The 18,437-nt window shown below is 44.4% G+C and overlaps 1 protein-coding gene across 1 annotated transcript in view; it reads right to left on the bottom strand.

Annotated features, from left to right (window-relative positions):
* Positions 1-3,968: 3,968 nt before the first annotated feature.
* The window catches only part of PXDC1 (PX domain containing 1), a 35,323-nt gene continuing 20,854 nt past the window's right edge, over positions 3,969-18,437 (bottom strand). Inside the window, exons 2-5 of the mRNA XM_075555263.1 lie at positions 15,085-15,176; positions 14,162-14,279; positions 9,779-9,890; positions 3,969-5,234 (exon numbers count right to left, since the gene is read on the bottom strand). Coding sequence (XP_075411378.1) covers positions 5,117-5,234; positions 9,779-9,890; positions 14,162-14,279; positions 15,085-15,176 — 440 coding nt within the window. The 3' untranslated portion in view covers positions 3,969-5,116. The remainder of the gene's footprint in view (positions 5,235-9,778; positions 9,891-14,161; positions 14,280-15,084; positions 15,177-18,437) is intronic.

The raw sequence follows: 18,437 nt of genomic DNA, 5'->3' as shown, positions 1-18,437 counted from the left end.
TCCCAGAGACATCTTGGTAACCAGAACTCCTCCTTCCACTGGCTTTCCTTCCTGAGCACTGGCCAGTATACAGCAGAAGGAGGCTTCAAAGGGTTCTTCTAGTAATCCCATCACCTTTTCATTCCATTTTCCAATGAACTTTGTGAAGTCACCCACTCCACCCCATCCCCGCCCCGTTTCACCTGCAGCACCCCCATAGTATCTCAACAGAGTTCACCTGCCCAACCACACATGGAGATATCTATCTCTGCGTCACTGCAGGTGGGGCACTGGGTCTTCACTGGGGAAGCAATTCCCCACCACCACCCCAGCTTTCCTGGAGGGCAAAGTCCAACCCTGTAAGTCATTTTCCCTTCGGATACGCCTTTGTAGTGAAGGCCGTAGAGACTTTCACAAGGAGCCTTCTTGGCCACACTATTGGGCTGCTAACTGCAAGGTTAACAGTTGGAAACCACCAGCAGCATTTCGAGAGAAAGCCGGGGCTTTTGACTCCGGGAAAACAGTTACAGTCTTGGAACCCCACAGGAGTAGCTCTACCTTATCCTACAACAGGGGTGCTCAATACCTCGATCGCGAATGTAGTGTGGGTAGATCGCATGGCATTAAAAAAAGATGTAAGCCTATCATCAATCCCGCCACTTAACTGATATACAGCACAGCCAATCAGATGCAATCTTAGGTGTCAAACGCTTGCGCAAACAACTGCACTAAGTGCAGCAAAACTGACAAGCTAAGTTATCCCCAATTTTAGACCTTGGGTTTTTTTCTCTTAAACATAAGAAAGGGTATTAAAATGAGCATCCTTTCACTTTCTTTATGTTAAGGCCACCCCACATTGTGTTCAATGTATCAAATCTGTTCATATGTTCTCAAAATCCAGGTGGCGAATACTCAAAGTTGCCTCCATTTTTAGCTCTCGTGGACTTAGCTTCAATTTGAACTTACGCATGAGTGTTAAGCTGTTGTTATTAAGCTTCTCCGTTGTCTCTTCCCACAGTTGTAGTCAATGTGATTTCGATGTATTTCACCTGAAGAATTCTGTGTGTATAGTCACTCTGTGTTTTTAAAAAAACAACAAACAAACAAGGTATTTGCAATGGTGAAGTTCTTGGTCTTGCAAAATTCCATCATGTGATTGCCAGCTTCATTTCTATCCCAAAGGCCATATTTCCCAATTGTTCCTTCCTCTGATGCATCTTGTTTGATCAATTTCCAACTGACTTTGGTAGAGTTCAATTCTTCATCATTGGCTTTAGTGGTTGGTGTGTAAATTTGAATGTTTTATGGATTGCCTAATGGGTGGATAGATATTATCTTGCCAAACAGCATTGTACTTCTGGACCTTGAAATGTCGTTGACTGAAAGGCCATTCTTGAATTTGTCATCCCAACCATAGCAAACCGTGATTTTCTGATTCAAAATGGCCAATACTAGTCCCATTTCCACTCATTAATGCCCAATATTGCTTTTTGCATTCCATTTCACTTTTGATAACTTCAATTTCCCTAGATTCATACATGGTATATTCCAAATGTGAATTGTAAATGTTGTGCCCCATTAGGAAACAAAGTCCTAAAGGCTTTATTCTATCCATCTCATTGTGGTCAACCCTGAGTCTTTGAGAAGGCAGCTCTCCCTCAGTCGTACTCAGTCATACAGCTCTCTCTCAGTAATACAGAGTCCTTTCACCCAAGGGGCTCATTTCCTGGCAATGTTGTGCTGCTATTAATGAGGTTTTCACTAACAATATTCAGCTGACATTCATAAGGTTTTTAGTGGTTAATACCTCAGACATTCCTTCTTTGTAGTCTGTTCTTAGTCTGTAAGCTCTGCTGAATTAATCATTTTGAATCAACTCGCTGGTATTTTAAATTTCAGTGACATATCTTCCAAAATCACACAAGCCACAACAATGTGATAAAGTGGTGGCACTTCTTCAAACTTCTAATTTGTTGACTTTTGTGGTGTGAAAATACCTTCTACGAAACTCCAAAGGCTTGTTCTCATGGTACTTAAGCTAATGAATCCCCTCTATTCAAACTCTATATTCTTGGAGCTGCTTTAGACTGATTTGGCTTTCCTCACTTGATTTGAAAGTGTTCTGCTTTCTGGGTTAGTTCTTTTGACTGTATAAGAATAATCATGTATTATAACATTTAGACCCCCCCCATCTTAAGATGGTTTAATATGAGTTTGCCCAGAGGAGAGATGTATGGTCTCAGGGTTTACTATCTGTTAAGACCTTGGGTAGGTCCTAGCTTATGAGAAACTTACTATCCGTTTTTCCCCCGTGCTTCACTGCCCCATCCTCACCCTCACCCCTGCAATAGACAGGAGAAAATAGAATAAATCCTCTTCTTTCCTCAAGTCTAAAATTAAGCATATTTTGTATCACACAAAAACCTAGCCTTTTAGTCATTCATGTGTTTTCATTAGAAGTAAAATTAAGTTTGAGGAAATGATCTATTTTTGAAACAATTCACACATACACAGAGCGTGCAGAAAATTATTGATCACTTATACCCTAGAAAAAGTATCTTCGTTGTCTAATGAATGTATGCTCATATTTACATGAAGAAACACTGAAAAGATACACCAGAAACAAAGAAATACTAGAGGTGTGGAATACGTGTTAAAACTGGAGTGACAGCTTCTGTTGAAAAGTTTTCATATTGTTTTGATGTTTAGATTAACTCATGTAAAATATGAGGAAAAAGTAGCATCTATATATACATGCAAAGAACCCTGATGGTACAATGGTTAAGTGCTTGGTTAATAACCAAAAGGTGGATAGTTCAAACCCACAAACTGCTCCAGGAAGAAACGATCTGGTCATCTACTTCCTTCAAGATGACAACCTAGGAAACCTCATGGGTCAGTTTTAATCAGTCCTATAGGGTTGCTATGATTGAGCATCAACTTATCGATAGACAACAATAATATCTACAGGGAGCCTTGTTCCTGTAGAAAGTATTTAAGGCACGCAAACATGCCACATTTTGGGGTTTTTTGTATGCCCACCGTTGGGGATCAAACCAGATCCTTCAGTGGCTTGAGAGTCAACAGGGATGTGTAGAGTTGGCCTACTGCTCAGTAGGAGTTATATTGAGACAGAAAGTTTAGCTTCAATAAAAGTTCTTTTAATTTGACAGGACACTCCCTTATAGGAAGGCCAAGATGGTGTTCTGCCCCCAAGAGGAAGAATTGGCAAAGGTAAGGCAACACTGCTCACTCGAGGCCATTTGGCTACCAATATTCCAGTATCTGTCCAGTTACGTTAGGGACCTTATTGTGCAATGATAAGAAATAGTAAAACTTCCTGAGTGAAAGATGAGAGGAGGGGTTGAGGAGCCCCCCCCCCCCGGGTCTTGACAAGGAAATAGTTTGAGGAAGTGAATAAGCCACCACACCACCCGAATGATTGAAAGGATTGGAGAGAGGCATCTCTGTGGTCCATGGATCACGTGGGTTATCAACGAATCAGTAATTGACAGCTGGGCGGTCATTAAGGAAACAGGTTGATTGATCCTGTTCGGCAAGAAGAATTTTAATTTTCTAGAGAATAAAGGCAACTGGCTAACTCCAGTCAGTCACCTCATAGCCTACTTGAAAGCCCTCTGCATTTAACTGGGCATAGCTGGAAGACAGGAAGGAAATGTAAAATCAGCAGACATTCCGTTGGCTCTGCAGCTGGTTAAAGAGGGCTACCGTGGCTGCCTAAGAGAAAAATGGACAAAGGAAAACCCCCTGATTTAAAAATATAATAACAAACAAAAATCCAATACCTGGTTCATTTTTCAATTTAGACAGAGTCCTTACGATGATTAGAGAATTATATTTCTAATTTCCTGAAAAACTTATCTTGGTAAAAAGAGGGCTCACAGCCAGCACCTAAGAGGTTTCCAGCCCGTCTCTGGGTGGGGAATAAAAAAGAGCCAGACTGCTATCCACACATACATGAAAAATACTCAAGTATAGTAATATATTTTATTTAAAATAAGCTAATAAAAGACAGTGCAAAAGAATTAGGATGCTCAATAATTTATGATTATTTACATTACCAAGCATTGGTTGTTAGTAGACACTGTGTGAAGAGAAACCCATGGAGCCCAAGCCCTTTGGTGTGGGCAGCAGGGACTCCTGTCCCTTCAGACTGTCCTTCTGTCCTTTCATCCGTGTCCTTCAGAACGATTATGGCAATGGTTCCACTAAAGGCCACGTAAACAGATAGAGGTGAACATGGAACTACTGGTTGCTGGGGGCAGGACCTGCCCCTCCACACTAAAGCATGAGAAAATAGCGCAAGGTCAGAAGGAACTATATTGCTCTGGACTCACGCTTGTAAAGAGCACCATTACCTCTCAGCCCAAGCTACCACAGGCATCCCATCAATGATCCCTTCCCCACAGCGCCTCCTCCCACTGGTGACTAGCCTTCTGTAAACATGCCTCCAGGCTGACAAAGCCTACGTTTCTAAACCAATGATGAAAAACAAAATGAGAATAAAAATCCTCCATTCCTTGAGACATCCTAGACCACTTCACTTTCCCTTGCCATCTCATCTCATTCAAAGCTTGGAGAGGTGCTCAAAGCTCCCTTGAAATGTTTTGTGCACTTGATGTGGGAGTGGATGGTGGAGAGTGCGGGACTTTCAGGCCAGCCTCGCTCCTCTTCTGGAAGGAGGGACAATGGAAGTAGAAAGTCAGCATAGCCATGAGGGCCTGCCTGCAGTGGGTACTGCTTGTGATCTTATAGACCAGCACACACAGCAGGTCCCGGGAGAGGTCAAACAGATCAATGGTATTACAAGGAGAGACTCCTGTGAAGCAACACGCAGCATGAGCATGTGTGACGAGCGCTGCTGGTGGTTGGAGCTATTGTCCTCACCGGTCCACAACCAGAAGTCCCATGCCTACTCTCATAGGATGCCATACTCTCATTCCCAGTCCCTGCTGGGTGTGTGTGTGTGGGTTATGCCTAGCAGCTCTGAGAAGCAACACCCCAATTGGGGCATCATAGGCCATCTCCAATCTGAAGCTGGAGGGCCACTCTTGGCCCTTGATGTCCAGGATGGAGGGGCAGCAATAAGGCCTGTGACAAAGGCACCAATGAGCACTCAGTCCAGAATGTCAGTCTCGAAGGGAGCCAGATGGTAGTAAGAAAGGTTGGTGACATACGCTGCGGGGTCATCACCATCCTCCAACTCTGAGACACATTCACTGACATTCTCATACCTGAAATGAGAAAGAGCAGAGTGAGGGCAGGCTAACAGACATCCCCCCCACCCCACCCCCCAAAAGGAAGAAGGGGCACGAGTCCAACCACAGGAGGACACTCGGGGACCCGTTTCAAATACTCTATGGAGAGGTTCTCCGCCATGCCTTCAGAATGCACAACCTTCGCTGAATCAATAGACAATGTTCTCCTCAGTGCATAGTCCCAAAGTGTGGAAATAGCCAACGTCATCATTACTCAATGAAACACAAAGACTCATATAGCCTGAAACCTAAATGAAGGCTGGACATGATAGCAGGGCAAGAGGACATTAAAAGGAAACAGGGGAAAGAACTAGGAGGCAAAGGCCATCTACAGAGGTCTAAATACAGGCATGTACATATGTAAATATATGTATGACAATGGGGAAATAGATCAATGTACATATTTTTATAGGTTTAGAATTAAGGTAGCAGAAGGACATTGAGCCTCTACTCAAGTACTCCCTCAACACAAGAATACTTTGTTCTATTAACCTGGCATTCAATGATGCTCACCTTCCCGACATGATCGCTGAAGACAAAGTGGGTGCATAAGTAAGTGTGATGAAGAAAGCTGATGGTTCCCAACTATCAAAAGATATAGGGTCTGGGGTCTTAAAGGCTTGAAGATGAACAAGCAGCCATCTAGCTGAGAAGCAACAAAGCCCACATGGAAGAAGCACACCAGCCTGTGTGATCACGAGGTGTTGATAGGATCAGGTATCAATCATCAAACACCCAGAACAAAAAAAAAAACATATCATTGTGAATGAGGGGAGTATGGAGTGGAGGCCCAAAGTTCATCTGAAGGAACTGGACATCCCCTTACAGAAAGGTCGGGGAAGAAGAGACAAGTCAGCCAGGGTGCAGTATAGCACTGATGAAATATACAACTTTCGGGGGTGGGGGTGGGTTTAACACCTATCATTTGCTCTCCCTTTTCCCCATTAAAAAATTTGTTCTAAAAACATACAACTTTCCTCTAGTTCATTAATGCCCCCCCCACTATTATAACCCCAATTCTACCTTACAAATCTGGCTAGACCAGAGCTTGTACATGGGTACAGACAAAAGTTGGAAACACAGGGAATCCAGGACAGATAACCCATCAGGACTAATACTGGGAGTAGCCATAACATGAGCTTAAAGGGAAGGTGGGGGGAGATAGGGGGAACCAAACACAATGATCTATCTATAACCCCTTCCCATGGGGATGGACAATAGAAAAGTGGGTAAAGGGTGACATCAGTCAGTGTAAGACATGAAAAAAAATAATTTATTAATTATCAAGGGCTCCTGAGGGAGGGAGGGTGGCAGAGGGAGGGGAAAAATGAAGACATGATACCAAGGGCTCAAGTAGAAAAAAAATGTTTTGAAAATGATGGCAACAAATGTACAGATAGGCTTAACACAATGGATGGAGAGATTGTGATAAGAGTTGTAGGAGTTCCCAATAAACTGATTTATTTTTTAAAAAAGAATGATACAGCTTTTCATTTTCCATTTCTAAAGCCCTTTCTCCCAAGGATCAGCTGGTGGTTTTGAACTACTGACCTTGTATATCACAGCCCAACTCATAACCTCTACCCTACCAGGGCTCCTTGCCCAAAAGTACCATAAATGCCTTCCTAGTTTTGATTCCCTCATGAACACAAACTATTTCCATCCCCTATCCAATTCAGATGTGGCATCTTTTACTAAAAAAAGATTCCAAATTTAAAAAAAAAAAACCTCTCTCAGAGAATCACACTCATGCAGTGCATTTCCCCAGGAAGGGAGCTGGAAGACAGAGTTTGTACTTTATTTCCCTTAACCTCAGATTCAGTCCAAACCACGCAGGATGTGGAGATGAAGTGGAGGCAGGTTGTCTACTCCCAGCTGTCAGAAGAGTGGGCATTGTTCCTAGTCTTTCCCCAATGCCTGATGGTGTCATGGGCCAGAGAGACAGCTGTAGACACTCCGGAGATTCACTTGGACAGTTTGCAGTAACCACATGAGCTTACTGGAATATGCCCTACCCCTGCAGACCAAGCGCACCACACTGGAAGCCTGCTGACTTCGAGTAGGAAATTAAAAGTAAAACGGAGCCAATTAGGAGGCCAGAGCTCTAAAGTGCTTGAGTAGAAAGGGATGCGGGGTAGATTCCCCCTCTGATGCCACCCTGAGGAGTCGTGTGTCTGAGGCAGCCCAGAGCTTCCATGCGCCCAGGTACTGGTCACCCTTTGAGGTATCATATCTTGAGGACCAGGTCAATATTCCAACTTTTGTTTAGTTTTTGAGGGTCTTACTCTCTTTGCCACAGAAACAGGAGGGACGCAAAGCCGTGCTCTGACGTCCTGAATCACAGATGAACAGGAGGGATGGGAAGGGAAAGCTAGGTGCTTTGGGAAATGAACTTAGACTGAGTTCCCCAAGTCGCTGTCAGCCCTTTCCCCCTGTCCTGGCCCTGGCATGTGAGGGTGGAGTCCAGGTGTCAACCTCCTCGTCTGGGAGTGCCTTCAGCCAAGAGCCCAGCCCACCCACGTCTCCACCAGGGTTCCCCCACCACTCAAGCAGTAGGTTCTGTGCTGGGGCGATGGCAAGCACCCTTCCATGATGGCAGGAACTTCCCTAATCAAGTCTGACCCATGCGATTCACAGGCACAGGCTAAACAGCCCCCCGCCAGGGCCCGCGGGCGTAGTCGCAGCCCGGGAGATGCCGCTTCATCATTCCAATGTCAGTTCTCCAATGCCAGTACTTCTGTGGGGCAGTCCCACGAAGGTGCCACACTAGGCCGAACCAATTGCTCCTGAGGGACAGTCCGACTGCTAGATCAGCTGCCTTAGCAGACGGGGCACCCTGGCAGCAACCAAAGGTAGGGATTGCAATATGTAAGTTAAGATCAGGAAGATATGCAGTGCCCTCAGCCACATGAACGAAGACAGTTGTTGCTGATAGGTGCCATTGAGCAGTAACTCATAGTGACTCACAATGATCCTAAGCACAACAGGATGAACCCCTGTGAGGTCCTTCACTATCTGCACAAAAAGGTACTTCTTTCTGACCTTTCCTGTTGATACAGTATTCCCTCACCAGGCAAAGTCCAAGATCAGAGGGAGTGGCCCCTTACCGGACTCTCTTCTTTCTCCCTGGGTTTCTCCAAAGCTCAGCTCCACTCACAGGCTAATTAGGTCTTACACCGAGACCCATTCCCATTAGAAGGAGACCCAGTGAGTGCTATGGATGTAGGCAGGGGTTATAGCAGTACCTTCTGAGAGGGACCATTCCCCATTCATCTTCTGCATCGAGACCAATAAAGGCAGGAACTGCTCCCTGAAGCCCACCGACCATCCTCCACTTGCTCACTAATCTCATACCTGCAAAGAGCCAGCACGGCCACACCAAGCCCACACTTAGTGAACCAGTGATGAAGCCGAAAGACACACAGAACCCCTGACCTCAAAATCCCCAGCAGAGGGCAGCCTGCTGGTGGTGCTATGCCAAGACTTACCAAAGGAATCTGGTGGACGAGGCGAGACTACCTCCTGCCCTGCTGACACTCCTTTTTACACCACCATTCCTCACCAGGACCCTGCACTGTCTCTCCAAGAGATGCGGCCAGACAGCTAAAGTGATCATCTAGCCAGTCAATGTAGCCCAACCCTGGAGGGCAGGCATAGAAGATCCAGGGCCCAAAACGTATCTGTCTTCAAACTGCTCTGTCTGCAGTGCTGGGCCTGCAATCCCCAGGGCTCACAGGGAGCTGCCAGGGTGCTTTTGCCAAGTTCCCTCAAGTGTAGGAGTCATCCCAAACTAGCAGGAAGCCCACAACCCACTCTCGAAGTGAGTGCAGCTACGGGAAGATCACAAAACCCAGAGAGAGAGCCATGTCTGAAGCTTCCGGCAAGGCCTGGCCACCTTCTATGCCCATACCACCAGGCCCTGACAGACTAGAAACCAGGCTGTGAGTCCCGAATCAGCCTGGGGCCCAGCCACTCTGGCAAGGTGCTGAGGAGATGGCCTAGGAGGCGGCCCTGGTCCTGGTGCTTTTTCAGGGCAGCTGTGAGATATGACCTAAACACACGACTAGCATGGCAGGCAAGGCGACTTGGCATCTCTGACTGTTTCAACTGGCCTCATTAGGCTCATCCTCCCAAGCAGAGCAGGGCTGAGCTGGCCAGACGCCTCTGCCCCTGTCAACTAGGCAGGGGCTAATGTCAATGTACCACTACTCTCCAGACACACAGCCTGGGACAAAGTGACCATGTGCTCTCAGGCTCCGTGTGAGAAGAACCTTGGGCCTCCCAGATCCTCCCAGAGATGATCTCAAAGCAAGTGACTTGGGCACAGGCCGCGCTGTACTCTAGGAAAAGTGAATATGACAAATAAATACCAAAATGCGGGTAGGGATGCTCAGAGTCATGGGCGCATCTACTTCTTGCAGACCATGAGCTCGAAGATCCCATGGGCACGAGCCCAAGTCGGGGCACACCAGCATCAAGGGTTCTCTTGTGTAGGTGGGAATTCCAGCCACCATACTTACAGGTGGTCTGCTGAGTCCACATCCGGGTGTTCGTCCTTCCCATTTGGTATACTGTGGTCAATAACAATGGTCTCTGTATTTGCTAAACAAAAGCCATTGGACCTCATGATTTCTGAAAATCAAAGCAGGAAGGGTTAGAGTCTGAGGTGCTGATGTCTCTAACATTACGGACAGCCATTTACATCCTCCACTCCTGCCTCCCTCTACCTACTGCTTCAGCTGCTCTTGCCTGTCAGCATCTCTGATGTTTCCCCTCGCAGCGAGGAGGATTCCGGTCAGGATGGAAAAGTGCTGCTTCAAGTCTCAAGGCCTCAAGACTGGTCTCTACTTCAGCTTCTCGTACACTAGCTGAATGGCTTTAGATAATGAATGAGCTTTTCTGAAATTTGCACTGTGTCAGATGAGGCAGACAATATATTCACCACCCTGGACTTCTCTGGGGATCAAATGAAATAAAGGTGTATCTGAAACCAAATGGGTAGCTCCCCCTCCCCCACTTTCTTTTTTGCTTTATATAATTCTGTATAAAAATTGACACTTCACATTTGGGTCATTTAGAAAAAGCAGCAAAGAGAAACAATTTATAGTTCTGGCTGTTAAGTGTTAACACCGGAGAGAGTAATACTGATGCCTGAGGCCGCTCAAGAATTTGGAATGGAAGATGTGTGAGTGTGTGACTACTGGTCCCGCTGGGTGGCAGCTTCAACACCGCAGGCCCCGTTCATCTGTGTTCCTTTTCAACCTCTTTCTAAAAACCATCATGGGTAGTTGTCAAGGGGCCTGCACAAAGAGAGCGTAGGATCTAAGAACACCCTGATCACACACACTCTTATTTGAAAGCTTCTTCCCCATTCCAGGTTCCTACCACGCTGCCCAGTTCACCAAGCACACAATTAGGAATTGGGTAACTCAGCGAGATTCTTGTGTTCCCACAGGTACCGATCACTGTCTCTCCACCACCTCTGCCTCTCCATAACCTCTGCCTTACCACAACCGGATCCCTTCTCAGCAGGCAACTCTGGGCTTAGCTGGTGACTCTCATTTCACTTGTTCTGTGTGCCTTTCATTTTGAGTCCTCTATGACACACCCCCCCCCCCTCACTCCTAGAACACAGGTGCTACATAGGTGCAGGGCTTCAAGCTGGTTCCTTCTGAGTTAACACCCCTGCAGGAAAGTGCATTTCCACCCCAGATACACTCAATCAAAGCTGTATTTTATTTTATTTTACTTGTGTTTTATTTATTTTTTTATCACTTTATTGGGGGCTCATCTAATTCTTATCACAATCCATACATCCATCCATTGGGTCAAGCACATTTGTACATTTGTTGCCCTCGTCATTCTCAAAACATTTGCTTTCTACTTGAGCCCTTGGTATCAGCTCCTCATTTTCCCCCTCCCTGCTCCGCCCTTCCTTATGAAACCTTGATCATTTATATATTATTATTATTTTGTCATATCTTACACTGTCCGAAGTCTCCCCAAAAGATCCCCAGGTGATCTTGCCTGCCTCATCCATACAGAAACAAACCAAGAAGGAAAAAGAGAGAGTGAGGGACTAGACTGGCACACTGAGCCCTGAGCATGACGTCCCTGCATGGAGCTGCTTTGGCACAGAGGACTGTGGGGCTGACAACAGCTTACGACATTCGCTGGAACATACCGCCACACAGGACAGTACTGGGGACACACAGCGGGGAGTGAGTCTGGTCTGACTCCCGCCCCCTGGTGGGGAAAACCAAGAAGGGAACATCCAGCAACAGAGCAAAGTCACAACACTCCCAAGGAACCCCCAAAATAGACTTCAGGCTAGGAGAGGTAGTTCCCAGAATCCCCCAGGACCAGTGGAAGATAGTCATAAAGGTCAGTGATAGACCTGGAATTATGTATGCTTTTTTGTGTGTGTTTTACCCATTAGTTTTCTCTTTTTATTCAAGCTTTTGTTTTGTTATTGTTGTTTTTCCATGCTATATATGATAGGCATGGGAAGCAAGCCCAAGGAGAAACCAATGAGACCAATGGTTCTGGAGGTACTTGGGGGTGGGGGGTTGGGAAAAGGAGTGGTGAGCAAATAATGCCACAGGGGAACAACTAGGGAACTAAAAGCAACAACGAGGAGGATGTAGAGATCCCGAACTGTGTTGGAGCAACAGCAATTTAGCTGAGAGGAATTACTAAGAGGCAGAAGAATGGCAAGTATTATGGAAGGTAAAGGGAAACAGAGGAAAGATCTAGGAAGCAAAACTATGGAAAGAGGTATAAACAGAGATGGACACATAAATATATTAATTCATAAAAATAGAGGAATTGGTATATGTACATATACTTATATGACAATACACTGAGGAAGTGGATGGACTTTGGGCCTCTGCTCAAGCTCTTCCTCAATGCAAGAACTCTTTGTTCTAACAACCTGGCATCCTGTGATGTTCACCTTCCAGGCATGATTGCTGAAGACAAAATGGGTACTTAAGCAAATGTGGTGAAGAAAGCTGATGGTACCTGGCTATCAAAAAGATATAGCATCTGGGTTCTTAGCGAGCACAGCATCTGGGGTCTTAAAGGCATAGAGTTAACCAAGTAGCCATCTAGCAGAGAAACAACAAGCTCAAATGGAAGAAGCACACCAGCCTATGCGATCATGAGGTTTCAACAGAATCAGGCACCAGAAGACCCAAAGCAATTTAAAAACATATTGTTGAGAACGAGAGGAGGTCAGAGCAGAGACCCAAAACCCATCTGTACACAACAGGACATCCCCTCAGAGAAAAGTCACAAGGAAGGGATAAGTCAACCAGGGTACAGTATAGCACCAATGGAAACAAACAATATTCCTCTGGTTTTCTGAGGCTGCCTCACCCCCCACTATCATGACCCCAGTCTTGCCTTTCAGTTCTGGCTAGACTGGAGCATGTACACAGGTGCAGATAAGAGCTCATGACACACAGAATCCAGGTTAGATCATCCCCTCAAGAACAGAAATGGAAGTAGTGATACCAGGAGGGTAAGAGGAAGGTGGGGGGGAGGGTGGGGGTGGAGAAATGGGAGACCAACAAGCGCAATGATGGACTCTTAACTTGCCCAACACCCCACCCCACCCCACCTGAGGGGGCCTTAGAACAAAAATGTGGGTGAAGGGAAACCGTGGTTGATGTAAGATATGAAAATAATTTATAATTTATCAAGGGGCCACTGGGTGGGAGGGGGCAAGAGGGAGGGATGAAAGAGGAGCTTATACCAAGGGCTCAAGTAGAAAGTAAACATTTAGAAAATGATGATGGCAACATATGTACAAATATGCTTGAAACAATTGATGTATGGAATGTTCTAAGAGCTGTAAGAACCCCCAGTAAAAATGATTTTTTTAAAACCTGTAAATTGTTAAAATGTCGCATGTGATTCAGTCTATCTGGAGTGGAAATGAAGATTCTCGGTAGGCAGTTGAACTACAATGAGCCGGTATGAAGACCCGCTGAGAACCTCACACTGTGCTATATAGTATCTCCTCTTCTGACTGCCCTGCTCCCTTCCTCATCTGCAAAACTCTTGCCAAAAAAAAACCCAACTCAAAATCACCTCTTGAGCCAAAACAAAGATGACTGTCCCTTGCTGATGGTGGCAGATGACAATCCATGTTCCCATAAAATACTTCTTTCATGCCCTTCATTAAAATAGTCCTGCAGAAATAAAACTCTAATATTCTAATGATACATGAGACCCAGACATTTCCAAAGGTGCCAATCCAAGTGAAGTCCCTTCCTTGTCATCTAGCCTGTGGGTTATAGGGTCGCTTTGGTCAATGTTGATTCATTTCCTGCTCCTGACCAAAGGAGCTTTGCCCCTATAGTGCCAGAGGACACAGCCAGTTTCAACTACTCACCAAGCATTATTGAAACTATACTTCCTCTTTTTTCCTACCCGCCCAACTGAACAATTGTGAGAATGGTGCAGGACCAAGCAGTGTTTCATTCTGTTGTACATAAAGTTGCTATCAGTTGGAATTGACCTGAGGGCACCCCACAACAAGCCTCAAAACTAAGAACCAAATTCAAAGCCAGATTTTTGCTTGTTGGCTCCAACAGTTCCCTTCAAAATGTCTGTGTGTTTGTCTCATTAAGTTACTTCTTAGGTTCCATCATGTGTACCAAGTAAAACCTTTACAAGTAAAAAGTGCACATCACAGCTTGGTCTGTAGAAAACAGACTTTGATAGACATCTGATGTTGTAGTCTTTCACTTCACTAATTCCATATTCTCTTGGATTGTTTTTCTGGAATCCAAGGAGAGGTATGCCCAACCACTGAGATAACAAACTAGAGAAGTTTCTGGGAAACCATAGCCTCCAATGGCAGTACTTTCCTGCACTGCCACAGTAGGTCTTACCTGATATTTTGACTGGACTTTGAAAGCTGGACTGAATTTTGTGGACATTGTCATTTTTCAATACTTGATCCAGCGGGGATCTTTCAAAGAAGGTGAGTACAACTTCTGACCTGGAGTACTGGAGAGAAACACATTCTTTATTAGAAATGAACACTTCCCACTAAGTGGCACACATTGCAGTGGAGATGGAGTCTAAGCAGCACCTGACAACGAGGTGGCGGGCACTGAGCTGGCGTGTGCGAGATGCACCACGGTGAGGCAACCACCACCACCCACTTCCAATCCACTGATAACCCCACGCTGCCAACATGAAGGCCTATGGGTAAAACGTGCCTAATAGCAATGGCATTGCTTCCTGATACTTTGTATGTGCTTTACCGTGAAGAGGAGCTGGGACTTTACCATGGGTCTTTACTTGGTCTTTACCCTGAAGATGAGCTGGGTCTATTCTTTCCAGGAAATGGAAACTCACAAGTTAGATTCTTGATCATGACTCAATACAAGCTTACAAACATCTTCTGAAACGGAGTGAAGGGAAATCCATATCAACTTTGCCCATGGCAGTTGGTGCAGATGCCAAGATTTTCACGCACCTGTCCTAGAATCCTTTCAGCAAATGGGAGCCTTGGTATATATCAGAACGCAAACAGCACTGAGTCAGAAAGGCCCCATGTCCTTTTTTATCCAATGCCTCTTGGGGCCCATCATTACTACCTAAAAAAGAGGCACTAAAGTCTACAGCATCTTCCTTTCCTCTGATTATATCTTCCCCACCTTCTCCATTCCCTGGTAATTCCAGGGAGGAAGCAAAGTGGAGAAGTGAGATGGATTAGGCAGGCTGACTGTTAGGGAAGACAGAGGCTTCTAATTCTACAGATGGTAGAACACCTCCCACCTCCTGTCCCAGCCCTGGCCATACTCACTTTACATGGCATGCTGATGATTGTCTTGAGAAGCTTCTCCACCTCATTAAGTCTGGTCTCCATGTCATGGGCATCCTTTATGGCAACCAGTCCTAGATTGGAAACAGGAAGCCCAAAGTTAGAAAGGAAACTAGCAAGTGTACCCACAAATTAGGTACAAAATAGCAGTCCCCCACCATAACAAGGGGTGTAGGAATAGTTACTTAGCCCTTTCTCCAAATCCAGCTCTAAATCCCACATAAACTTTTAAAAAATTGTTTTATTAGGGGCTCATACAACTCTTATCACAATCCATACATACATTAATCACATAAACTTTTAACGACGCAATGGATGGTTTATATTTGTGCTGAAGTCAATGTTTTCTATCTTACAAGGAGTCTTCTGCTAGGCTAGGGGCATTGGAGTGGGAGAAAGAGGTAGTTGAACCCGGATACGCATGCTCCACAAAGGACCCTTCTGGCATTGCCGGAGTGCCAACAGATCCACGAAGTGGAGTTACATTTAGGCCAGTAATTTAAGTGCTGTGTTTGGATCAGATTTGTACTCAGAGAAAACCAAAGTGGGCATCAGTTAAGAGGCTTTCAAAAAATCCATGCACCTTTCCTGCTGTGGTTCCCAGAAGTCTTGACAGGCTGTAGATATGGCGGTTGACATGCTTAATGTATAGCGGCACTGTGCCAAACCATCCTAAAGAAAAGGATAGAGCCACCCTTTCCCTTTCTCTTCCCCAGAATGCCTGGTTTCCACCACGTAAGTCTGCGTAGTGAAAAGGGATAAGAAAGAAAGAAAAGACCGAAATATAAGACTCATACAATGCATGGGTTAGAATTTCTAACATTTATATGCTAGAATTTCTAAAAATACCAGGTTTTGCATTAAAAAAGATCCTATGCTTGCTAGAGACAAGTCAACAGGAAAACAGAAGACCAACTGAAAATTCTCCAGAATTTTGTTTTAAAGAGAAAATAACCATATACATCATGTCCATAGAAAACCCAACTTGTTAAGTGCCATTGAGTCAGTTCCAACCATAGTGACCTGAATGATACACAGCACGTTCCTGTACCCTCCTCATAATCTTTGTGTTGGAGCCCACTGTCGCACCCATCATCTCATCGAGGGTTTTCCTTTTTTTCATAGGCCTTCTATTTTACCAAATATGAAGTCTTTTGTCAGGGACTGGTCTCTCCTAATAGGAAGTGCCAAAAAGAAGTCAAATGAAAGAGCATTCTGAAAGTTCTTCCCAAACATATGGCTGTTCTTCTAGCAGTCCAGGGTACTTTCAATATTCTTTGCCAGCTCAATAAATCCATTCTTCTCTGGTCTTCTTTAATCAGTGTCCACCTTTCACACGCATATGAGGCGACTGAAAATACTTGATACACCGTAGTCTTCAGAGTGACATCCTTGCTTTTCAACACTTTAAAGAGGTCTTATACAGTAAATTTGCTCAATGCAATGTGTTGCTTGATTTCTTGACTGCTGCTTCCAAGAGCACTGATTATGAATCTAAGTAAAACATAACCCATGAGAACTACTGGTGCAGTTGTGAAGATTGTGGCTTGGCTACATTGGGATGCAATCCATACTGAAGGCCAAAGTCCTTGATCTTCATCAGTAAGTGCCTTCAGTCATCAGCAAGCAAGGCTGTATAACAATCTGCATATTGCACATTGTTAATAACCCTTCCCCAAATTCTGATGCCAAGTTCCTTTTCCTACAATCTAGTTTCCAGAGATCCAGAAAACCCCAAAGACTCTACAAAAAAAGGATTTTGGGAAACAACAGAGGAATTTCGTAAAGTAGCAAGATACAAGATTAATGAGCAGAAATCAATTAGATTGTTGTATAACAGTGAAGAGAACTCCGAAAAAAAATCAGGAAAACCATACCGTTTACAATAGCCACAGAAGATGAAGTACTTAGGAATGAACCTAGCCAAAGCAACAAAAGACCTGTATAAAGAGCACTATTACAAAAACACAAAGCACTATATAAATGGATGAATATCCAGTGTTCATGGATGGGAAGAACTTACTATTGTGAAAATGTCAATGCTATCCAAAGCAATCTATAAATGCAATGCAATTTCCATCCAAATCCTTACTTTATTCTTAAATAAATGGGAAATGAATGATCAACTTCGTATGGAGAGACGATACCTAGTACAATCAAAGAGCTCCTTATAAATAAAATCAAAGTAGGTGGTGTCTCACTTCCTGATCTGAAAACCCATTATACAGTCACAGTAATCAAAATAGTCTCATATTGGTACAATGAGAGCTTCACAGACCAATGGAACAAAATAGAAAACCCAGAAATAAATTAAAAACCCGTTCACCTATAGGCAACTGATTTTTTCAAAGGATAAAAATCATTCAATGGGAAAGAAATCAAGAAATGGTGCTGGCAAAATTGAATCACAATCTCCAAAACAATAGTAATACCTCATCCTGTGAACAAACAGGAATTCAAGACAGATCAGAGACATAAATGCAAACCCTAGAGCCATGAAATGTCTCAATGAGGAAATCGGAGCAAACTGAAAAACCCCACTGTAGAGCTTACACACACTACCTAGTATAATAAAAGGAGCACACATTATAGACAACAAGAAGATGACTGGGATCTACTGAGACATTTATGTACAGCTAAAGCTTCATCAGAAGAGTGAAAAGAGAGCCAACAGAGTTGAAAAACACCTTTAGCATGGGCACAATGGACAAGGGACTAATTACTAAAATCTATAGAATTCTGCAACGTCTCAGTAAGAAAAAAACAAACAAATAATCCAGTTATAGGGGGGAAATACATGGGCAATTCACCATAAACGACACTCAAATGGCTAACAAATACATGAGAAAAATGCTCATGATCACTAGCCATCTGGGAGGTGTCAATCAAAATAAGGATAAGATATAACTGTACACCCACCACAATAGCATCCCTGCCCTTCCCTCCCTCCCACAACAAACAAACAAGAACAAAAAACTGAAACCACCAGATGCTTGGGTGGTATGGAGAGATTGGAAGTTTTACAGACTACTGATGGGTTTGTAAACATGCACAACCATGATAGAAAGTGATATGGTACTACCTAAAATAAACTGGGAACGGAAATACCCTATGTGCTAGTCTGGGTTGACTAGAGAAGCAAATCCAGAGACATTCATATGTGTGTAAGAAAACTTTAGCTACAACAGCAATTGAATATTGAGAAAATATCCCAGCCCAGTTTAGATCAAGTCCGTAAGTCCGATATTACCCCATATGTGGACACTAGTCCATAAATTCCTCTTCAGATTCACGCAGCCATGCAATGACACCGAATGCAGGAAGATGACAGGCCA

This window comes from Tenrec ecaudatus, chromosome 7 (assembly GCF_050624435.1).
Source record: "Tenrec ecaudatus isolate mTenEca1 chromosome 7, mTenEca1.hap1, whole genome shotgun sequence".
Classification (NCBI taxonomy): Eukaryota; Metazoa; Chordata; class Mammalia; order Afrosoricida; family Tenrecidae; genus Tenrec; species Tenrec ecaudatus.
Note: the sequence above shows the minus strand (reverse complement) of the source record. Positions and strands in the feature narration are given on the sequence as shown.